Genomic DNA, 24,713 nt, shown 5'->3' on the forward strand with positions numbered 1-24,713 from the left:
TTGATTGGCTGAACACATCTTGCCTCGTCTTCTACTGAAGCTCTAATTTAGTTATAAAAATTCCCACGAGTTGCAAGTTGGATCCATAACTGTTTACAGCTCTATACCACTGCGCCGCTTTAGTCTCATTGTAGAATAGAATAGGAAGAAATGAAATCTTTAATATTTTTGTTGCTTCACCCTGTAACAAGGCAAAGCGCGGCGTTGAGTTCCGCCACTCAACACACAATGCCCCCAGACTTCGGCGGAAAGTGGGGACCGGAAGTGTCTTAATGGTAATGAGTGTCTTAACACTAGGTTACTTCTGCCTCCTCTACTATATGCGGAATATTACATGAAGTAAAAAATGTTATTCTTGTTTTCCCGTCCAAAAAATTATATAAAATTATATACCTATAATCCACTAAGCAGGGATTTGTTATAGAATAGAAAAATTTTAACCCTAAAGGGATGAAATAGGGGTTGGAGTGAAAACTTTGTATGTTTTTTTTTAAATCGGCATCGATTTTTATCAAATTTGACATTCAGACTCTTGAAAATATTTGATTGAACATATATTTCCTGGCTTATTAAAATTTCGGGTTGAATACGGGGTTGAAAGCTTGTATGGAAATATCTTTAAATCGCCACCGATTTCTATAAAGTTTTAAATTTAGACCTAAAAATACAATTTCATTGAACACGTGTTTCATAGTTTATTAGAATTCACCCCTAAAGTGCAAATAAGCAGGCGAATCCGCTAGTGTAGTATATTTATACATGTGGTATATAGTAACAGACGTCATTATTTTTTACAGCGTAAAGCTTAAAAAGTAATTAAAAATCAAAATAATATTAAATGTTCTTCCACCAGGCTGGAACAACTGGAACAACTGGGGCTGGGGCAATCAGGGCGGCGGCAGCGGTGGCAATCAGGGCGGCGGTGGCGGCAACCAGGGCGGCGGTGGCAAGCAACAATGGCCCAACTACTCGGCGCAGCAATGGTACCAATGGCAGCAGTGGCAACAGCAGCAGCAGGGCTGGCAGGGGGTGAGTTGTTTGATTAGGATTAGGTTTGTGAGAACGGTGATTGCCATGTCGACATCCAGAACCCGTAGCGAAATGAATATTTTTGGAATTGAATTTTTTACTAATACTTCTCTTTTAGCTTCACACTATATCCTGCACATAGCAAGGTAGGCAAACGAGAACCTGAGCCTGAGAACCTATTGTTGAGAAACTCCGTTCTCCACTTTCTGCCGAATTCTAGAGGCATTGTATGTTTAGTAGCCGGACTCAAGGCCACGCTTTCACTCGTAACCAGAATGAAGAAATGCAAATATTAAATAGTTTATTACCCCGAGTGCAAAACCAAACCCTCGCCGTCGCTCGCTAGTGCCCTTGCACCATGACTGCTTTTATTTCACATACGGCATATATTTTATTTTCAAGTCAATCTTCTTCCTGGCATTAATCCCAGCTTTTACGAGGGTCTGCCTTCCTGCTCAACCTACTTCACTTTGCACGGTTTTTAGCGTCCTGGGTGGTTAGACCATTAGCTCTCATATTCTGCATTACGACATCCAACCCGTGCTTTCATGGGCGTCCGGGAGGTCTCACTCTAGGCACTTGCATCCATCATAGTTCTTAGGCTTTATTTCCACTTCAATATTGATTATAAATGTATTTATTTTTTTCCGTGTCCAGTATAACCAGCAAGGTCAAGGAGGCGGCGGTAACCAGCAGCAAGGAGGCACCAATGCAGCTGATGCCGCCCAAGCCTGGGCCCAATATTACCAGGTAACATCATATTATTGTTAAAAGATGTATGAAAAGCAGATTCACGCTTTATCCTGAACAGCAGGTAAGGCAGAAGGAACGTAGTGTTTCCCACGCGTCAACCAATTGAGAGACATTGTCTATCAAAGGGTGAAAAATTAATGTAAATAAATTTAAATAATTATTTCCCCGAGTGGAAATCGAACTTACAACCAGAAGTAAAAAAAGGAATTAAAATTATAGAACAGAAAAAGTACAGTACAGTGGCAACCAAACTATAAAACATATACAGGGTGTCCCAGGAGTCTACGATAAAACGAAAACAGGTGATAGACCAAGTCGTGACAGTTATGAGAAAAATATAAAAAAAATCTGTGTCATGTATTTTTCATATTATATTGATTTAAAAAAATATCGGAAAAATCGACACCCTGTTATGATTTTTCAAGTCCTAAGACTACAAATGTTACTCTTTTTTCATTTTTTTTTTCTGTAATGTAATCATGAGTAACCCTTCTGTGAATTACAGTTTAAGATTGAAACATACCTGCATCGGTTTTCAATAAAATGCCGTGTTTTTGCCAAACATTAAGTTCAAAATATTTATTACACCCAACTTTAACCGACTGTACTATAAAAAAAATGTACTACACTGTTTTTGCAAGTAACTTTAAAAGTTGGCGCATTTAATCTGGATTCCGAAATGGTACGATACTTGCTGCATTACTTCTTTGTTGAAGAGAGAAAAATCTAAATACACGATGATACGACAATGATCAGGATGACGTTCAACGTTTTGGTATCTTTTCCGATACATTCTTGCTGCAGCATTAACATTACAAAACCATTCTCCATGAATGAAATGCATATTGGCAATGTGTCAAAGACCGAGTATATGGCCTGCGAGATCACGGACTCGAGCTCTATCCTTATAGGTCTTGGGTCAGCCCCTAAGTCGGAAAAGTACAGGTATCTTAGATCCGTCATGCACGAGTCTGGAGGCATCGATCACGATCTCCATGGTCGGATAAGCGTTGCCTGGGCTAAGTGGCGGGAGGTCACTGGTGCGGTCTGTGATCACAGGATACCGTCCAAACCATACCGTTCCGACTTAGGGGCTGGCCCAGGATTTATAAGGATAGTGCTTGAGTTAGGAACGATTGATAAAATCAATTTTTTGTTACTTAAATCTCCACTTAACGTAAATAATATTTTACTAATCATCATCATCTTTTGTCCACTAATAATTTTTACTAATAATAATAAATAATTATTTAAAATGTTTTTTCCAGAACTACGGCGGCGCCAATGCTAACAACTCGAACTCAAACAACTCCGCCATCGACAAAAAGTGATGACTGACACACACTGACACTCCGGCGGCGGCGACGGTCACTGACTGACAGTGCTTGGGTTACCTTTACCTTACTTACCTAACTTTTACTTGATAAGGTACTACAAGTCTTGTAATGTTTTGCAATACTGTAGAGCGTCGATTATCCGAACACATAATATGTATATTATTATATTTTTAACGATAAATACACAAACAAATTCTAATATAGGATATATTAGAATTTGTTTGTGTATTTATCTATTGAACTTATATGCGTCGTCGTGGCGTACTGTCTAACTGTAAACATGACGGTTGTCGATTCAATTTCAATTTAGGGTTATTAATTAGTATGAATTCCTCAACACAAAATGTCATGTAAATTGGACGGTATGTGAGAGACAGTGTTGATATTTATTAGACACTAGGTTCTCTCTGCGTGCTTTATGCGGGAGATAGCTAATTTCTGATATTATTCTATCCTTGTCCATTATATACAGGCATATTCAATAAAAATGTTAACCTAAGGAGTCGTACGGATAATCGACGTTGTTACTGTATTACACAGAAAGTCCTAACTTGTCGTGTAATATTTTGTCTATCATATTATATATTTTCTATTATAATAGAGAATTCTGTTCTTTCATATCGATTTTTCGATCTTGTATATTAAAAGTAAGGTACCTCGCGCGCTGTCTGTAAATAATTGCCTTTAACAATAGTTATAACTTAGTTTCCACAAATATTGGATAAATATTATGTATTTAGTGTTTTGTTCACTATTTTTTTATAATAGCATTAGTTTAAGATATTAGAATTATATATGTAACAACGAGGTTTATTCTAAAATGTTCTAAATCAGATATTATATAGCAAATAATTTTTATATAATCATGTGGAGAAATGATTAAGAATTGCCTTTTTCTTTTCGTTTTTTCACAACCGATTCGAAGTTAGAGTTGAACCCGTTATAGTAAATAAGTAATGAATATTTAGTTTTATCTTAAAAAGAAGGATTGTACACTATTAAAAAATACAATTTTCTCAATTTTTTTTTTATTTTAACTTCAGCGTCCGAAGTGACTTTGAAACGCGCAAGTCTTTATGTACTGTAACCGTCGCCGTTGCCGCTTTTTTTTACTAATATAATATATAATTTTGGGTAAGGAATATTAATTTTAACTTAGTTAGTTTTTCCACGTTGATGTCAAGACGATTTAATCATTCATATAGGGGGAAATATTTTTGTATTCAATTTAAGCACACGGCACGTTTGTGTTGTTTTATCGTTAACTTAGCTCACTGAAACCAATATGAAGCAAAAACTGCTTTTTATATATCGATAAAGCGTGAAATTACAATTTTCCAACAAATATTTTAAATGTGGTTTCTAAATGTGTTTGTTAAATTGTAAATAACACTAGAGAAAGCAAAACTATACGATTTTGGTAAATTAGTTGTTGCATTTTGACGGTATTTTAGTAGTAATATAAGAGAGTTACGTATGTAACGTGTGTGAGTGAGGAAGCGGCCGCTTCGTGTGTACAAACAGTTTATTTTCATTGCATAGAATGTTTTAAATGAATTAATTTTTTGATGATTAAATAGCATTAAGGAGTATGTGTTGTCTTTTATTTTATTCCCTTTTACTGCTTTTAAATAAAAGATTATGCGAAGTGTAGTTTAAATGTAATGTGTATGTAAATTGCAATTTGATCGCACAAACAATATTGAATATGAGTAAAACTTACATATTTCGGGTAAATTAAAAAGGTTTTATTGCAAAACAAGTGCAATTTTTTTTCCTGTCACCCACATGGTTAAAGGTCAGCGTTGCTCTATATTATCTTAAGCGGGATTATTAAAGGATATATGTAAAAAGCGGAACAAAAAATATAATTAATCAGTAGTTTAAATTAGTTAGCAATATAAAATAATTATGTAATGAAAAAACGTCACTATATTAAATAATTCTTGGTTTATCCTATAAGGCAATTAAACCTTCAGAGTGGTAATACTTTACGAACATTTATAAGATTGGAATATACTGCTGTATTTATATTCTTCTATAAAATGTTAGTAACTAATCGAAAATGATTCCTCACAGATTGTGGAATATTCCACGACACGATATGACACTCGTAAAACATAATAATTTTGTGCTAAAAATCGGGACGTCTGGCAACACTGGTAATGGTTGTCTTTAATGTGATTTCTTTCAACTGTACCTAATTAATTTCACATTTTTTATGAAAGTAAATTAATATAAAATATTAAAATAGATAATTCTTCACATTGTAGAAAAATAATGATTTATACAAAAAAATATCGTTATTAAATGTCACATAATATGTATGGTACACAAAAGAAATTAAACTATATTATCATTTGCACTTTGTTTTATTTGTTCAAAAATTCTATTGTCAATATATATTTTTATTTGACAATATTGTGAAAAACCCCTTTAAATATTACAATTCGATGTAAGGACGACCGCCATACTACTTTAGACGACCCATCCCCATATCGAGTAGAATAATAATAGTATGTAACAGTTTTAACCTAATCTAAATATTAGTTCGTTACAACATCATCCAATAGTACATATATTATTAAAAATAGAGATTTTTACTCCACACTAAGTAACATCAAATTTTAAAAAATCAACTGAATAAAACATATTTTAGAGTGAAATTTTAAGCTTTTACAAATAAGTTTTTTGGTAAACAAACAATTTAAAATTGTTTTAGAAGTAACTCGTTTATTCAAAGTTTTAAACACAATAGCGCAAATATATGCAATATAATATAAACTGGTCCGTTTACTATTGCTGATGTTAACTTACAATAAGTTTTATCGAATCGAGGACTATATTAGATTCATATTTGAACCATAAATAAAATGACATAAAGAAGTACCTATTTAAGAATATTTCATTAGAACTATACATACTAACACAAAGATAAATCTTTAATAAAAAGTAAATGCAGACATCAAAATCATATCCTAAAATTATCCAGTCATAAGCAAATGGATGACAAAAATATTTTTACAAAGTAACTGAAATATTTTTGTCACGTTTATGGGAACTAAATGTAAGATTATAGATATTCTTAGTTAATATTTTATAAAAGAAATTAAAATTAAGTGTGACGTTTTTAACTTTTCATTAAGAAAATTGTCGATGAGACAATTTAAATGTTTAATATACCAACAATTGTTATAGTATACAAGATATTTATATTTTCCTATTAAAAAATCATATTTTAAAAGGTTCTAGAGTAAAGATGTTACTTTTCAACGCTAAGTACATTCATACGTCCAGTCGAATTAAAAAGATAACTTATATACACAGGTCTTTGACCGTTTGAAGGCCATTTAGGCGGTAAACGTGTTATACATCGATTATAAAACAATATCATTAAACAATCATAAGACACTGTAAAAATAAAGTAAAATACAAATCTTTGGTTTACAACTGACCTAATTTCTATGTTATCTGATATCTCGTTAATGGTCTTCAAATTATAATCAAAGAGTCAGCAAAATGGCAACTCGCGATTCTTAGGTTATTTATAATTTTATTTAACCGTCTTTTTATACATCTTTTGTAATATACATTCGAAATTTCGTATAGATAATTTAAATTCTTATATTGTTATTTATATATATTTAAATATCTATCTCCCTTTAGTAAGATAACAGTTGTCGGTCAGCTGCATTTAATTATAAGAAGATAAAACAGACAAAAGTACAAGAATAAGTAAAAGCCAGTGTAAAATTTCATAACTTTTAGTAACATAATTTCAATGGCCATAAAGGAAAGAAATCTCAATATTCTAAGATATGTAAAAAAATACTACTTTTACGGAATTAATGTAAATGAAATGTAGATTAAAAATATAAGGCGTCCCACATACTACTTTATAACTTACACTATAAACTAGTTAAAATATAAAACGCTATTATATTAGAACAGTGGCGAAACCTGGCACATTATTTAAGAATTTCAAATGAAAAATTATATATATCGAACAATATATTATAAAATGAATAACTACTATTTTCGATCAAAATATGAAAAAAAAAGGATATTTCCGTTTTTACAAACTATTATTATATAAATGTATCCGATACTTGAGATTTGACGTTTTTCATTTAGACAACATGAAAAATTGAGGCCCGTTTTATTTTTAAAATTTAATATAACAAAAAAATATTTCATTTTAGTGATTGTTATTATTAATGTTAAAAAAATAGATACTGTTTCTATTTGAAAAACGTCCAATGAAAAAAAACTTTGGCGCATTGTCAAATTAATAACAATAAAAATTAACTATTTAAAACGTATTCTAAAATTAATATAATTTATAATTATTGAATGAAATCTTAATGTAGGTAAAATATTATTTCTGGATGATTGGCTATTAGGAAGAATTGAATTGCATAGAACTAGTAATACTTATGTTATAGCTAAATATTTTATTTATTATTGGAACAGATGTGATAGAACGAAATAATAATTTGTATTTGTATGAAAAAACCATAGCTACATAAAAGGTATGAAATTTTTAAAAAAAGCTTGTAGCCTTGTCGATCTTTGCCTGTTACCTACAGGCAGGCAGGTAATATAAAAAATATTGAACGATAAAATTTAATAAAGCATGAAATATTTAAAGATTTTTTTTTAATAAAAAAATATAATAATTGATCATTATTTACGTTTATAAACGTTTTTACATAAAGAAGACACATATTGAATATTATGTATCTTACTTAATAAATGTCTATTCTTAAATGTTTAAGGTATACATTTTAATTACAATTGAACCGCTACTGTCATGGCACTTTAGTTATTTAAAAATTCCTATAATGACTGTGCTTAATAAGACAATAATATCTAAATTAAAATTAAACTAAAAACCAAAGTTTGAAGTATTTGAGTTTGAACTTTAAAAAAAGTTATAATTTTATTAAAATATAGCTTTAAAATGTTCTATATATCGCGGCCGTATTGTAGAATTGATCATTTCATAAAATCGACCAATACATAAATAGAATATGTTTTTAAAATGAATATAATTGAAATATAAAAAAATATATATATGTATAAATACAGATAAATAGAAATAGCACACATACTACAAAAAGAAAGAAGAACGTCTTGAATAAATTTAATAATAAGGATAACGTTTATTTGGACATTATAGCACACCATGACATTTATTTATTGGATAAATCACGGACGGAACCCTAAAACTACGTATTAATTTACCCTAAATAAATGGAATTTAATTTTGAAACGTTTTTATAGTAATTAAAAAAGCTAAAAAACATTTTAGTAAGTAAAAGTTACCATAATTGTAGTGAATTATGGAATATTTTTTATTTATTAGGGATTTTGTCTTTTAAAGGTTCTCTTCGGTTAGGTTAATCATAGCATTAATTGAGTTATTTAACTTGCAATATTCCTAAAATTGGCGGCATGGAATATTAATATAGGCAAAATTGAACTAGAATAGTTCCGCTTTGTCCATTTCACGAAATAATTAAATTATACTAAATAATGAAATTAATGTGGAGCCTTTAAACAGCATATGGTTAATGTTATGTTTGTGGCGTTAGCAAAAATGCAAATTCTATTTAATTTTAGGAACTTGGATAATCACTTATTTTTGAGCAGTCGTTTTTAGCTATTAAAGTAATACTTACTGAGTTTCAAGGTTCGAGTGGTACAAAATGGATGGTACGACGTTATTTATAAAGCCTTATTTAAATATTAATAAATAGTTTTGCAAAATTCCTAAATCAAATTATTATTCTTTCTATTTTTTATTATTACATATCATTGCAAAGCTCGCATATTTGATTAAATCATTCAAATAATGTTGCCATGTAGAGTTGTGTTTACAAATATTAATTCCATTACACTTTTCGATCACACGTCGCAACATTTTAGAATATTCATCATAATTTTTTATTTAACAATCTAGTTTACAAAATTTGCAACACTCGTCATTCAAACAAGACTAACCTGTAGTGTTGCCAGGATGTAGAAACATTTTTAATACATAACTCTACAAGAATTATTATAAAATTTATATACGATACATTTAATTTCGAATATAGAACAAACTAGAAGACATAGAATATAATATATTCAGCCAGGCTAAATTATTATCTACTTAGTATATCATAATTGTACATTAACAATAATGTTACAACATGAATAAATGTTTAAATATTTTATTTTAAAACATGTTATATTTCGTTGTAGTTGATAATATTTGCACCTGGCAACCCTACACAAAGTATCGACAATGCGCCAAAAGGAGTCAACTATGTCTAACACTATATGTTACGCACAACACGTTATTTCTGGCGTCTGCATTTTCGCAGGTACTCGTCTGGGGAAATAAAAAAAACGTTAATATTGATTAAAGTGCTTATTATATAAGTATTAATGTCTTCAAATTTTAATGAAGTTTTAATAGACTAGCTTTGAAAAGATATGTTCGTGTAAATGTTTTTTTTTTTTTAAAGTTTGTTAGTAATATTTCTGGGGTGGGCACGGTCTACCCGGCTCGTACATGGTTGCGGGCAGTATAATCACATCACGAATGGCCATAGTTGTGGTCAGCAAGCTATTTGCCGTTATATAGGCATCTCCTCACATAAAAACATACAGTAAATGATGTGCACAAACTATTTACGACGTAAAAGGGTAGTTTCCTCAGTGCAGGCTGTGTACTTACGTCGCTATTGTCCGTGGTCGGTGGGCGTGGTGGGCGTGGTGGGCGTGGCGGGCGATGACGAGCGCGAGTGCGCCGCCAGTGAGTGCTGCAGCGCCGCCGGCGTCAACCACTCCCTATTTGAGGAAATATGAATAATAAAAAAAACACATGTATTAAAACGAAAGTGTCTTTACACTAAGTTCCCAAATTCCCACTACTATTTTTTACTAGCACCGCTGTAAAAAATACTGACAATACTATTTAATAATATATTTATAAATACAATATATTATACATTATAATTTACAAATACAATATTTTTCATTACAACTCTTATTATATAACTTGTTGATTGGTTTTGGACGCCACGCCAAATTCAATATTGTGATAATTTATTAATATACTTTCATTATATTTAAAAAAGAACGATAAATAACTATCTAATAAAAAATATAAGTATATCCCTTATATCCCCAACTTAAAACTTCAAAAACACAAAACAACAATTTAACAAAGAAAAATAAAAAACAACAACAAAATTGAATACTAACACAACATAACAACAAGTGTACACTCACTTGGGCAGACACCTCTGAAGGAAGGGCACGCACGAGCTGACGTACGCGAGGCGGTTGACCCACGCCGGGATGTCGTGGTCGCAGAGCGCCTGCGATGAGGGGAATAATCATTATAGTACATTCGACTTAAGTTAAGTTCCCTGAACATCTGTGCATAGTGCGCTCGGGAGCAAAATAATCTAAAATAAGAAAAATCCTTCAAATTCAGGAACCCAACACCGTGTTTTGCCTCGTTACCAGAGCGACAAAATGAAAACAATAATTTCATTTCCTCGAGTCGGAATCGAACACATAAACCATCGCGTTTACAGTCAATTAATAGTTGGGCTTGGGCCCCTGCGCCTGCCCATGATGGCCTCTAATAATAGATCATAATATAGCTTAGTTTACTTACCAAACAAAATGCGGACGTGAAATGATTACAATTATTGTTCATAAGATGATATCTGAAATTAAAAGAAATTTTAAATCTATTACATACGTATAAATAAAATTGAAGTGTTCTGTTTGTGTTTCAAAATAACCGTATCTTTTCAAGTGCATATAGTTATTTACACGATTCTAAAGCACAAAACTCTCGATCCAAAAAATCACTACCTCGTTGTAGAAAAGTGCTTGTAGTTCTTAAACTGCTAATCCGATTTTCAAAAAACAACTAAGAACGACATTAAGCCGACATGGACCAGTTAGAAGACCAAAAGAGGGGACTATAGCAGCTATAGACCAAATTTACAAGTAAAAAGATTTCACAAATATAAAGATTATTAAATATAAACTGACCTGTCACCGCGAAATTGTTTGCCTAATTCTGTGACGAGTCGTCTCACCTCCTCTTCGCTGAAGTCCGTGTATCCTATTTGTACACTTTGTCTGTATGAAACAAATAAATATATGTGGATTTCAAAATTATAAATAATATAAACATTACATATATTACAATAACAATTTATCAATAGTTAGAACATTATTTAATACATAGAAATAGCTTAACTTAGCTTAAAAAAAAAAACATTGATAAAGCTCAAAAACCCCCACAAACCTGAATCGAAACTGCTCCCCAAGCTCCCTCTCGTCGCGCGGCGTGATCTCGAAGACGCCGGTGAAGGCGTAGGGGTGTCCACCGTACGCCCACTCCGAGCCGTGCACCTGCACGCCGCTGTGGAACACACCCACGCCGGCGCCCGCTGTGTACCTGTGAAGACCAGAAAATTGATTAAAAATTCAAGGTCCTAGCCAACTCCTCTCGAAGGAGCCTAAAGGAACTCTTAGTAGGTATGACAATATTATTACTTAATATAAGTGAATGAAAATATTGTCTCCGCCTCTGCACTATTTAGTAATTCCTACATACATATATTAAGACTTTCTTTTATTTATTTGTTCTCTACCACGATTGGATTCAACAAAATTAATTGCAAAAACGACTTTTTGTACGGATGACCAAACAAAAAGAAATAACATTCTAAGCAACATATATAAAATATAAGTACCGACTTTAAGTAATTTATTTATATGAGACAAGTAATTAAGGCAATGAGGCTAGTTATATTAACGACCGGCTATTAACGCTAACACTTATGTTACAACATGACGTCACCTGTTATCAGAGAACATTTTGTTTAGAACAATTTTAGAAACATACTTTTTTTGGAAATGTTGAACGTAGACATTTTTCTAGCAGCCTCCCATACTATACGGCATTAAGAGGTAGAATGGAAGTCATTAGTACTAAGAAATTCATATATAAATACACTATTACACTTCTGATGGCAACCTATTTAAAGATCTATAGATTATTTACGCTAAATGATCGAGCCAAACCATAGCGCGATTCAGGACACGAGTGGCGCCAAAGCAGCTACAGTAATAAATTGGAATATAATGCACAATTAATTCGTTTCATTATCTCTGAAATCTATTTTTATGTAGGTATATTACAATTCATTACACGAATCTATATTAATCATGATGCCAGTTATGGCACATGGGCATAAGGGTGTGACTGTAAACGCAACTGCTTGTGGGTACGATCCCCAACCAAATATTAAATATTTCATGTCTTCGAGGAAACGTTTATATTTATTAAAAATAAACGTATAAATAAATAGCATTTATATCACTATATTGTTTACGTTACTTTTCATACTGATTATAGATGAAATAAAACATAATTTGTTTAAACGAAACATTGTTCGTTTTCCACTTAAAGATAATCGCAGTAATGAAACTCTAAGTATCATAAAGATATTTTTATTTATTCGTCACTTGTTCTAAGGCAAGCCGCTTCGGTATACCTTTTGACTAATTTTTCATCATAATTTTATCAATTTAAGTTACGTTTCAATTACTTTTATCCAAATTCCAATGTATCATGTTCCCATTACCACAGTTCCTACAGTATTTTGGAGATTTAGGTATATAATATATCTAACTCTTCCAGATGCAAAATGATATAGATATTTAATGTGATTAATAATTATTATTATAATTTCATAAGTACTTTGTTGGGCTGCCATTCATTTATCGTCTACTATATGCGCGATTACGTCATATTCTAGTAAATACTTTCATTGAAACATTACTTATAATTCGTATAAGTTATCTTGTTGCTATTAGATAATAATAAAGGTACAAGGAAGTTAATTGTGACGTACAAATCCCTCTTTAGTGAAGAGGATAATGCTTAGAAGGACTTCTCTGACTGAGTATTATATTATTATGTTTCATTTATACAAAAGTAAAAAGGTTTTGTAAGAGCAACCTACAATTATAATCTTGAGTTTCCAATTCAGTAGCTGAACTAAAAAAATATATACCTATACAAAATGAGATCATATGCTTTATAATTTAAGTTGATAATTTTTTACAACTTATCGAAACTTATATAAATGGAAAGCCCTATTAATCTAAAATATTTGAGGAAACCTAGTGTTAAGACACACCGTTCTCCAATTTTCGCCGTAATTTAGAGACATTGCGTGATAAGTGGTGGGACCCACTGCGCTTTGCCTCGTTACTAGACCGAGGAAACACACAATCTGTCAAGTTTTCATCCTTCGGTATATAAAAAAATATCTAAATATTTATATCATTATATAGCACATCCATTTTTCCTATCGTGTGTTAGCTAAATCAATTTCAATGCCAAATGTGTAGGTACCAGATACACACAAGTATGACTATTTCTGTTTTACACATCAGAGATATTGAAACGTAGCGGAAAACACTGAAATTTAGCATTTACCACAATACTTACGTTCCTTAGGGAATATAGGGGGAAACTGAGAGAAAAACAATATTTTGTTGTTCACGCAACCGGGGTTGCGGGTTACGACTAGTGTAAGTATAAAACTAGCACGCCAACGCGGTTTCGCCCGCTTAAGCAAATCGTTATATAAATTGTAGACTTCATTATTTAAATTTATATTTTTATTTCTGCGCTCACCAGAGCGGTTGATGACACCAGTCGAGGGAAAGCGCAGGGATGAGTTCCGCCATTCAACACGCAATGCCTCCAGAATTCGGTGGTAAGTGAGGAGTGAAGTGTTTCAACACTAGGTTCCCTCTGCCTACCCTGCTCTGTGCGGGATAGAGCGTGTTGATGATTTAGTAGTATATGACTTACCAGTTCGTCCAGTACATATCGTATACGTTCAACACCACCGGCGCTTGACCGGGTCGCGGGGGCCGCGGCTCGTTCCGCCGCGGCAGCAGCGACATGCACGACGGAAACATCGTGCAAATGCCGCACGACTGTAAGAGGGAATGCATATTTATAAATTATATAAATTATTTATGTTAAAAACATTATAAATAGTTTATTATTTTATTGTAGGAAACAAATATTTTCTTAAAAAGACAAGCGTTATCCGCCATTTTGTAGTGGCGGCAATCTTGAATCTGATATATTGTTCGTTGTGAGTCCCATTTCAAATAGAACTAATTGTATATACCTACACATATTATGTTAGACAGACAGCAGGGCAGGTGAAACATAAAAGCATTAAAGCTTGTAATATGGCTGAAATTAAGATACATTCGGTGCAAAACTTCTAAATTCTTCTCGTTTTGGTTATTATTTTTTTTTTTTGGTTATCTAGTTGTTTTTACATCGAGCATTTAAACAAGACCGCAGTACGCTAATGATGAAAGAAAGAATAACAAAGACACCTCGTAAAATTAAGCTTATCTACAACTTTCGCCCTTCAATGCGAAAAGAAAAAAGAAAATACTAAATCATAAAGAAAAAGTATCCAACAAGGGCAAAGTTTTCCTGGTGAAATTGCGAAGCATTTTGAACTCTATTGCAAAGGCGTAAAGATTTAAATTAAAAAGGCAATTTCATCAGTTGGTTAGTTAACATTAATACCTAATTTACAATTAAAATGAACTCCCTCATTTACATGTACCCGCGATTGTTTCTTTTGTTTAATATGATCATTTTGCTGGTTATAATAAAGTGATTTAAACATTAGTGAAAGACACGCATTCTGCATCGATTTTGTCAACCAGGCTAGCTATAAGAATTCATCTTTTTTGGCCTGATCATAAATAAACAAATAAATTATTTAAAACATTTGGATGATATAAATATAAAAAATAATAATTATAAGTCGAAAATGTTTGTAATTGTAGCAAGTGTTTAAAAATAAATAATAGTTAAAAAAAAACCTGTTTGTATTAAGAATTATGTAAAAATGGATTGGTGATTTCTAATTCATCTATTGACAGCTGTGCACACACTCCACACTTTTTCACATTGTTCTAAATTCAAACATCACTTAATTTTTTTTACAATTACAATAAATATAATCTATGAAGTATAAATTCATAGATAATATTTATGAAGTTCATAAGTATTTATGAAGTAGTTTTAATTTCTTGATACTGCCTTTTGATATTTTACTTTAAGTTTAAAAGTTCCCGTGGGTTGAAGATCGAAATAAGACAAAAATTTGTTTTAAAGATAATTGTTGAGAAAAAGCCCTGCGTTTATTTTAATCCAGAAACTTTCAAATGTTTTCAAAGAAAATTTCTTGAAAATCATAAGTCAAAAAGAAAATGTAAATTCTAATTTTACTCGAATAAACGTTGAGGCCAGTCGTGGCTCAGGGGCACAAATGTGCGACTGTAAACACGACAGGTTGTGGTCTCGATTCCCACTCAAGGAATGTAATAAAAATATTTTCGTTGCGGCGGCGTTTTGCTCCGCCACTCAACACGTAATGCCTCCAGAATTCGGCGTAAAGTGGGGAACGTACTCGTAATGGGATCGAAGTGTCTTAACACTAGATTTCCAGGTTCTCTGTGCCTGCTGTATTACGTGCGTGTTACAGCGTTAGCTAAAAGAAAGAATAAATGTTTATATACATTTTTAAATATTTTCTTCGGGTTGTCTTACCATGACAAAGCTAATTAAATGTAGAAAGCGAAGTGACTTATCTAATGCCCTATGTATCTAAAACCCAGAAATTATGTAGGCAATGTGTGAAGAAAAAAAAAACGTTTTAATAAGTTCTTTGTATTTCATAATGAAATAAAAATATTATTCAAGTGTACGTATACTGCTTATAAATGTGAAAATTAAAGTATCTTTCTGTACTATAATTAATACATATAAAAATTTGCGGGTTCGAATCCCGCTATAATTTTTATATGTTTTATAAAAAATAATAAGTGCATTCACTATATATATAAGTGTATGCACTTTGGTGAAAAAAAAAAGTTATTATTAGCTATTATTTACTTTCTAAAAGCCACTTTCCCTATACAAAGACAAAAATATCTTTCTACACATTACGTGATATTGTACAGGAAAAGATAAAGATATACCTACTGCTTTACTATTATATCATTGCTTGTACTGATGGTATAGTACAAGCCACATTAATTATAATTTTACTTCTACAGACAATATTTATATTATTAACTTGCTATATTTACTGATGATGATAATAATAATCTGTAATATGCCATAACAAACGTGCTACGGCAACACTGTTCTTTGACAGGCAGACATGTTGTAAAGAAATGTATAAAAGACGGTATGCACATTATTAATTTGGTATAATTTGCTACATTGGGCTGGAGCAGTAAAGTCGAGTGTTAGTTAACTCTGTGACTGTGGTCGCAAGTCCCAGGCACTGCTCCACGCTCATCAGTATTTGTGTATTTTGTTATTTTAAAATGTAATTAAACGAAATAAATTATACGAACTGCAGTTTTCTTCACATCATTCAATACAGCAGACAACAATATATGGTATAATGTCTTATACCTAATATACTATATATAATACCTAAGTTACTATGTCTAGTAACTTCTGTCCCTAAATAACGCTATAGATTTTAATGCGGTTTTCCTTAATAGACACATGATTAACGAGGAAAGTTTGTATATATAAATGTTATACTTTGTAAACAAAATGTAGTAATTAAAAAAAACAATTTGATGTCGTAAAAAATCATTTTTTGCACCTACCTACATGTAGTGTATGTTGTCGTTGTAAAGGGTATTTGTTTTCAGCATTTTATTACTGATAATAATTTTCTCCTCCAGTGAACAATGCTCAAAAGTCCAGAAAGTCTACCTTCAGAGTAGCTACGACTCATCAACCGTACTCTAAGTAGACCTACCAGTATAAATTTACGTTAGATCTATTTTAATATTTAGTCGTATAAAACAGTACCTAATTCTTGGCACAGGCTAGGTTGCTCGGGGATCGTGATTTGTGAGTATTTTATTGTTATGGTATTATTTTTCTTTTATAAATCTATCTATGGCGGTCTATATATGAGGTCATCCGTCGTGGCGAAGCGGCACCGAGTCTGACAATAAACATCACAATTGTGGGTTCATTCTCATGCGGAGGGATTATTACCTTTAACCCCAACTTTCGTAAGGAGGACGAAGAGGAGGTTATTAATTCGACTGCCAGCCGATTTCGAAGATTCTTTTTTATTGGAGAGGGGTTCAACTCAAGGGTAATTTGATGAGTTTGCTTACGTTCTGTTTATGGGATCCGGTGGTTATTCCTCTATATTTCCTCGAAGAAAATCGCAACTAAAAAAACTACGTGTTGTCTGAAATTTAGGCCGGAATGATTATTTATATTTTATTATAACTGTATACATTCTCAACAACAAAATGTTATGTTAAAAAAGTTTCCAAACCACAACCCTGAAACGCTCACACGTCAAATTCGTCCGTGTTCTACAATTTAGGAATTTTATTAAAATGTCATAAGATAAAAGCGACTTCAGAAGTGTATGTGAGTCATGACGTTAATATTTGTCTCAGTGTTAAGTACCCGTTTAAGTAAAAAGTTACTTACACTTATCACTTGTATGGGTACATTTCTTATAATTATGCCCCGACTCTAAAGTTATAATAAAACGATATAAAAATACATTAAAGAGAAGAAGTAACTTCAATAATTTATTTTAAAATACATATTTTTTGTCATATTACATGTTGTATTTGTTGTCATATTACATGTTGTATTATAAACCAAAATACGTAGTAATACTAATAAAATGAAGCTATTACTGTCAGCTCAAACGCATTTTTATAAGAACATTCAAATATCTTTATCGTTGATCGAAGAAATAAATTTTGGGGTAAATCGTTTTTAATTTAAATAATTTTTAATTAAAATTAATTTATTTTGATTTTAATTTATACGTAATTTTAGCCTTGATGCTGTTTATACAAAAGATTCAAAAACTTAAGTATTTTCATTTATAATTCTTGGATTTTCGGAGATTTTAGTATTTATATAGACATACATACATTTATATACGAAGTGGCTATAAAAATTTTATTACAACGAAATGGTAATAAAAAAGCATAGGCACAGCGTTAGTTACATTTCTATAAAAGTAATCTCGTTAACACAAAAACGGCAATAAACCCATAATGGTTAAAAGCAAATATAATTACACTATTAAATAGATGAAATTGGCGGTCGTAAACACTTAGGTCAGAAATTCTTCATAATTATATGCTTCACAGAATACTGAGAGTTATAACAATTGTAAAATTATTATATTTAAATGATATTAATCGAAAAGTATACGATTCGAATAAAATTAGATCAAGATAGGTTCAAATGCCCCATATAGGAAAATTCACTGTGATCTTATAATCTAATTTATTATACAAAAAAACTACAATGAGGTTTCGCAACTTATCTAGCAATTCCCTGAGTGGATGGAACTTGGATAAAGGAGCGACCATTAGGTCCTTTTTCTACCCTAAAATAAAAGAAATGTTTATTAAGATAGTAATTTTGTTTTTAGTTTTACAAACAATTTCGCATATAACAGAACAAAGTGAAGAGGGCAGTGATCAGGGTAGACATAGGGAACCTAGTCTTAACACCAGGTTCCCTAAGTGCACCCTGTTGTCTACTTTTCGCCCAATATTGCCAATATTGGTATTGCCTGTTGAAGTGGCGGAACTCAACGACAAAGATAGTAATTGATACTACTATAACGAATAAAGAATAATTTACAACAATCATAATAATCAATTCAACACAAACAGCAAATTACTGATTTTTTCCAGTATTTATAGGTCAATGATAAAAGCGTGTTGAAAAAATAGTACAACTTCGATTTCGGCCTCTGGCTTCATGCCTGACATTCGCCATGAGGGCTCTCCAACATAATAGCTATTTGTTTTTGCACAAAGGAGAATGTTCATATCAGTATGAGAGTACATGAAAAAAAGAATTTGGAAAATTTGATCTAGATTCCTTTATACTTGTGTTATACTTAACTGTCTATTTTTGTATAGATATAAAATATCGTAAAATTTGGTATTACCGTCGTAAATTGCCTTGTGCAGTCATCCAGAACCAGACGATAAACACCTCTTTGTTAGTTTATCTAAAATTAAACTATTTTAAGCAATAAAAAAATCCATACGTAATGGACAAGTAACCTGTATTTATGTAGGTAAATCTGTATAATATGTTTAATGACATACGAGTACATACATATATGACATTAACAAACAAATTTATGGAAAGGTGATAACTGAATAGAGCTTAAATTTGTTCAGACAAACGGGTGAATTGGAAATAATTTTTCAAATACAAAGTATTTTTTAGTAAAATAAACTTTTCTGTAAGAGCACTTTTAAATCGTCGAATGAACATAAAGCCACCGACTCGAAAGCTTTCTTTCTAAAGAAGAGCCGGAAATTAACTCAACGGTTGCTCTTTTTAATATAAATTTATTGTTATAAAACAGTTTCTCAGGAAAGACTTTAATTTATAACCTTTTTTAATTTCCAACTGCATCAAGCTTATTCGAGTAGGCGGAGGAAACCTACAAGAGCGAGAAAATGAAAATATTAAATAATTCATTTACCCGAGCGGGAATCGAATCCACATCCGTTACGTTTACAGTCACACGCTCGTGCCACTGCGCCACAACAACGACTGTGCAGGAGAATCGCGATAACTTAAGCAAATATCAAACTTTAAAACCAAACGCCTATCTTCTATATCTATCTATATATATATATATATATATATATAAAATCTAAAGGTCACTCACTCATCACGAAATCTCAGAAACTACATGTGCTAGGAATCTCAAATTTTGCATAGGAGTTATTTATAGGACGTAGGTGCTCGCTAAGACGGGAATTTGCAATATTCTACTTCTAAGGGGTTGTTTTCGGCGTCGAAAGTTTGTATGAAACTTCGTTACTACAAATGCTAGGAGTCTCAAATTTTGCATAGACGTCACTAGGACGTAGTCATGAAGACAGAAATGAATAAGAACATAGTTCACGCAGGTGAAACCGCGAGCGGGCCGCTAGTTTATTAATATAAAGAAAATTATTAAACTTTCAACCCAACCCAAAATAAGTTTTCCACACAAACGCCTCTCTCACTTTATACGTAAATATTTCTGGCGGCGCGGTCTCCTACATCAACAGCGACCTTGGACTATATGATGCCATATCCCTTGCGCCAGATATAGGACTGGCCCATTCACCCCTTTGTAACGGACCCGACTATATAAAACGTTATTGGCTTTGTGGAATTTATTATGTGCCACCGAAATTGAGATTTGTATTGTAAATTGAAATTAAGTGAAAGATTTTTTTTGTTTATTATTAAGTAACTTGTAACAATATTGAATGAAAGTTACCTGAATTGATTTATAAAAAAACATATACCAGCATTACGCTTAATTCAGCACACAAAAGGGTAGGCAGAGGGTACCTAGTGTTATGCAGGCAAAATGAAAAAAATATAAATTAGAAAGGAATTAGTTTTTTTAAAGTTCTTTTGTTTGTTTAATGTTTTTATATTAACTCTTAGGTATTTTTTTTTAGTTTCACGTTATATCCCGCATTTGCAGGGTAGGCAGAGGAAACCAAATTTTAAATGATTTCTATTTCGCCAGTCTGATAAAATTTGTGGGTTAATATTTTATCATTCGGACATACCAACGTCTTACTATGAGCGCAATGGCTGTGGGTTCGATCCCTATGAGGAAAACGGACTATTTATATTTTCCCGCTCCAGTAAAACGAAATGTCTTAATTTCGAGTGGAAAGTGGAAAAACGGAATGTCTCAACACTAGGTTCTCTCTGCCAAACCAGCTAACCACAACATACATAGCTAATAATTATTATTGATATGTGTACAAATTACGATGGCAAAAAAATTTAAAGCGTAATAAAATAAAACAAAAGATTTTTAATCTATAAGGCTATGCATAATAGAGTGACTATGTTACCAATGACCTCGTTACAGTTTGTACTTGTTTATCGATTTATTTGGTCACTTTTGAGACATGGCGGGTGGGAAAATTAAAGTTGAATTATCACAAGAAAGATAGCTCAATAGATAATACTAAAAAGTTTAGGTTAATATTGTTTTAATATTCACGCTTTTCTTTATTTGTCGTGAAGAGATATGCTGTTATAGTACGTGTAACGAGTCGTGGTCGCCCAGAGATTAGACTTTCTGAACATTCAGAGCTAACTTTACGACGGGCACGATTTGTTAACCGTTAACCGGAGTGTTGGGTGACAATACCTAACCATGTAGGTATTTTTAACCATGTCAAGTAAAACTACAAATGTTTTTATTTGAATGAAATCCCAATTTAACCTTGGCGTGCAGTTATACACTTCATAGCATCGCTGCTTCATAGCAGCGTAATTGTTAATGATTGTTTTGATTAAAACACAACAATATATTTTTTTTCTAGCTTCATTCTTTCCCGCTTAACCTACTGTTAAGACTATTCGCCCAATTTTCGGGATAGACAGACATGGCGGGTTGAATGGCGGAAATCAACGCGGCGCTTCCTCTTGTTACCAGAATAATAGAAAATAATTCACTCCCTTGAGTGGGAATCGAACCCATAACCCTATGCGCCATGACAGGCCTCAATTATCAAATAAAAAGTTAAATATTCATTTTTAAAACTATAAGTTATAGTTACAAATTAAAATTAAGCTTCAATTAAATAAAATAACACAAAATAAGTGATAAACTTTAAGAAATATATTTTGTTATGTTGTTTTATACTAGAAAAAAATGTGTGAATTAACATACGTTTCGTTAACCTTGACCCGCCTGACTTTATAGACACTAAGAGAATTCCGATAATCTACGTCTATTCATTAATTGATATCGATTTTTTTTAAAGTGTTATTTCACACTTAGAAAATAAAAATACTTGTTTTAAAAAACGGATGGACGGTTTTCCCGAGGTACGGGTTCAAATCGTAATACCTTAAATATTTTGTACGATTTTTTTTTATAAATGAAATTGATTTATATTTTTAAGAAGTTCCCGTTTCAAAATTAAATATTTATCAACAGGTTTGTATGAAGATATTTGGAATAAAAAACGCACGCGGATAGTTCAATTACCTTTAGTGCTATGATATTTGTTTTGCACGAAAATAAAAAACACAAACGTACACAACTTTAAAAGTATGAGTGCGATTACGCTTTAACATTTAAATTAAGAATTATTTATTAAGCTCTAAAATTTAAGCTTTAAAAATAATAAATTCATTTATTATTTTTCTAAGTCTGGCGAGTCAATGCGAAGCGCGGCATTGAGTTCGGCCACTCAAACACCATGTCTCGAAAAATTTGCGGAGACTGAGGAATGAAAAACACTTAATGTGAATGGGGTGAAGTGAACTTATCAGTTATTCCCCAGGTTCCCTCTGCCTATCCTTGTATTTGTAGCATACAACAAAAAGCTAACAAAAAATACCTTTTTAGGCAGCCTGGTTATATAAATTTTCTTCTTCATTTTCGAAAACACTTAACAGCCCTTTAAAAAACACTATTTTTTAATTAAAAAAATACTTTTAACATCAAACCATTCCAAATTTTTCACAAAATCAGGAAGCATTTAACAAAACTGACCGAGTCCATTCACTTTAGTGGAATACCAGATAAGATAGACAGTTCTACATTTTTATGGTGGTGTCAATCATTAGGAATGGTATTATCAGGATGTATAATCTATTTTAATCTGGAAAAACGCACTTTATCACACACATTAATAACCTGTCCAGTCATACATTGTTTACTCTCTGCTATGCATAGATTATCTTTATTGTTTAGTGGATATGATTATGAGGAATTCTAATATATTGGCATGTATACAAAGCAAGGATAAGGCGGTAATATTTAGGATCTGGACATAACATTTGGTAAATATATTACATTATTTGGAAATTATTGATAATCTTTTATTTAAAGGTGGGTTTGCTGTTTTTAAATATGTCTTTTTTTTCAACATGTTGGTAAAATAAAGTCTGTCATAGCAACTCTCATTTAACCTTCACCTATAACTTTTATAATGGATGCAGCCATCATTACTGATAGGTTTTTTTGATATCCAATAGTTTTGGTTGTGGCTACAGAGCTACCATATCATCTCTAGATATTATTGAAGTAGACACAAATTGGGTTGGTATTTTACAAATGTCAAAGACAGTTTATATTATAGTTCAGGTTTTTGGTGCACTATTCTACATAAAACACATAGAATGTATCAATTAAAAAAAGATAAAATAAAATGTGTTGTGCACATAAACAAAAATGTGCTAGCTACATTAAAATGTAAGTCTTACTAAGTTTGAAATATTGTGGGGCTCCTCCTGTAAGATAGTGGGGGAGTTTAACAGAGGGTCCCGATCATCGCCAGGCCGGTCCGGAGGCCCCCGGTCTGAACGATTACGGCAGGCATCACATTTCTTCATTTCTATACATACTTCTCAACTGCGGACTGTGAATATGTCCACCAGCTTAATAAGCAAAGTGTTTATATATACTTCTCTATTTTAACTAAATTATATTTTGTGTAATTTAACAATTAAAAAATGCTTTTGTTTCATATTTACACTTACTTTACATAAATATTTTAAGGATTAATTATAAAATGTATGCCAATTACAAAAAGATATATAAAATTTATGTAAGATATCAACATCCAGCACATTAGAGTTTGTTGACCTCTGACACTAGTAGTTTCATAATTCGTTCTAATTGGTATGATAATATATAAATCAAAATTCTTATTATTATTATTTAAGACAAGGTTTATTACCTTATTATTATTGTCAATTAGCGATGCTTCTTCCAAAAGTGTTCCAAACTTATAACATACGTAAAGTAACTACGAACTTATATAAGAAGATACTAGATATATTACTAACACTACTCAAAAATTAATAACAAGAAAAATCTACATGTACTTTTTGTTATATTATGATTATTAAAAAATTCTATAATCTATTATCAGGCGTGAAGGAAAATCATTTGTATGCAAATGAAATAACTGACCATTAGCCGAAATAATGTCGCTATATCAATAACAACGCAACGAGCATGTGAACCAATGTGCTGAGATTATAGTTAAACCGATATATTAAATGTTATGTTACTTACAGAAATACGTAGTACTATGCGTAGTCAAATAGTTTTCCATAGAACTTTAACTCGTTTAGTTATACAGCTCCATCATTTTATTCACAATAACAAATTCAACAACGATTTATCTACTATATATTTAAAGAAGTACTACGAAATCGTAATTTGTAAATGAACACAATGTGCTTACTTCTTTACTGACAATACTGACATTTTTTTATTTTATAATGCAGCAGCTGTCGTCAACCTTTTATGGTAGATAACAAATATAACATAGAAATTGAAAACAATTTTTTAATATGAAATTAAAATATATATTTTTATTTCATAGGAAAATACTGTTACACCTACTTTTTAATATTTATAAAAATAATTT

At 31.7% G+C, this 24,713-nt stretch overlaps 2 protein-coding genes across 5 annotated transcripts in view; one reads left to right on the forward strand and one right to left on the reverse strand.

The window, feature by feature from the left end:
• LOC146540926 (uncharacterized) overlaps nucleotides 1-4,711 on the forward strand; it is a 29,383-nt gene extending 24,672 nt beyond the window's left edge. The window contains exons 26-28 of the mRNA XM_085208226.1: nucleotides 854-1,029; nucleotides 1,687-1,779; nucleotides 3,051-4,711. Coding sequence (XP_085064352.1) covers nucleotides 854-1,029; nucleotides 1,687-1,779; nucleotides 3,051-3,113 — 332 coding nt within the window. The 3' untranslated portion in view covers nucleotides 3,114-4,711. The remainder of the gene's footprint in view (nucleotides 1-853; nucleotides 1,030-1,686; nucleotides 1,780-3,050) is intronic.
• Nucleotides 4,712-5,472: 761 nt separating this feature from the next.
• LOC146540927 (deubiquitinase DESI2) lies at nucleotides 5,473-24,560 on the reverse strand. 4 transcript variants are annotated; one of them, XR_014879509.1, is made up of 9 exons: nucleotides 24,356-24,560; nucleotides 23,539-23,693; nucleotides 14,029-14,156; nucleotides 11,443-11,595; nucleotides 11,184-11,273; nucleotides 10,798-10,849; nucleotides 10,377-10,492; nucleotides 9,847-9,959; nucleotides 5,473-9,498 (listed from the first exon to the last, which is right to left on the reverse strand). XR_014879509.1 is itself a non-coding variant. In XM_085208262.1 (9 exons), the coding sequence occupies exons 2-8, from the start codon at nucleotides 23,665-23,667 to the stop codon at nucleotides 9,851-9,853; spliced, it is 750 nt and encodes a 249-aa protein (XP_085064388.1). In that variant the 5' UTR covers nucleotides 23,668-23,693; nucleotides 24,356-24,558; the 3' UTR covers nucleotides 5,473-9,498; nucleotides 9,847-9,850. The 4 variants fall into 4 exon arrangements, 3 of the variants coding, with proteins under 3 accessions (XP_085064388.1, XP_085064407.1, XP_085064395.1); XM_085208262.1 differs by having other exon boundaries at nucleotides 10,404-10,492; nucleotides 24,356-24,558; XM_085208281.1 differs by lacking the exon at nucleotides 23,539-23,693 and having other exon boundaries at nucleotides 10,404-10,492; nucleotides 24,356-24,557.
• Between the last annotated feature and the right edge of the window lie 153 nt (nucleotides 24,561-24,713).

The sequence above is a fragment of the Heliconius melpomene genome, chromosome 1 (assembly GCF_056956725.1).
Source record: "Heliconius melpomene rosina isolate 202511_hmr_F chromosome 1, ASM5695672v1, whole genome shotgun sequence".
Lineage (NCBI taxonomy): Eukaryota > Metazoa > Arthropoda > Insecta > Lepidoptera > Nymphalidae > Heliconius > Heliconius melpomene.

What these genes read in the sequence shown, in the direction of transcription:
- LOC146540927 (XM_085208262.1), bottom strand. Translation starts at nt 23,667, where the DNA reads ATGAAGAAATGTGATGCCTGCCGTAATCGTTCAGACCGGGGGCCTCCG. An exon ending in TCACGTCCGCATTTTGTTTG is followed by an intron (nt 10,493 to 10,797) that starts GTAAGTAAACTA and finishes CCCTCATCGCAG; the next exon opens with GCGCTCTGCGACCACGACAT. An exon ending in CTTCAGAGGTGTCTGCCCAA is followed by an intron (nt 9,960 to 10,403) that starts GTGAGTGTACAC and finishes TTCCTCAAATAG; the next exon opens with GGAGTGGTTGACGCCGGCGG.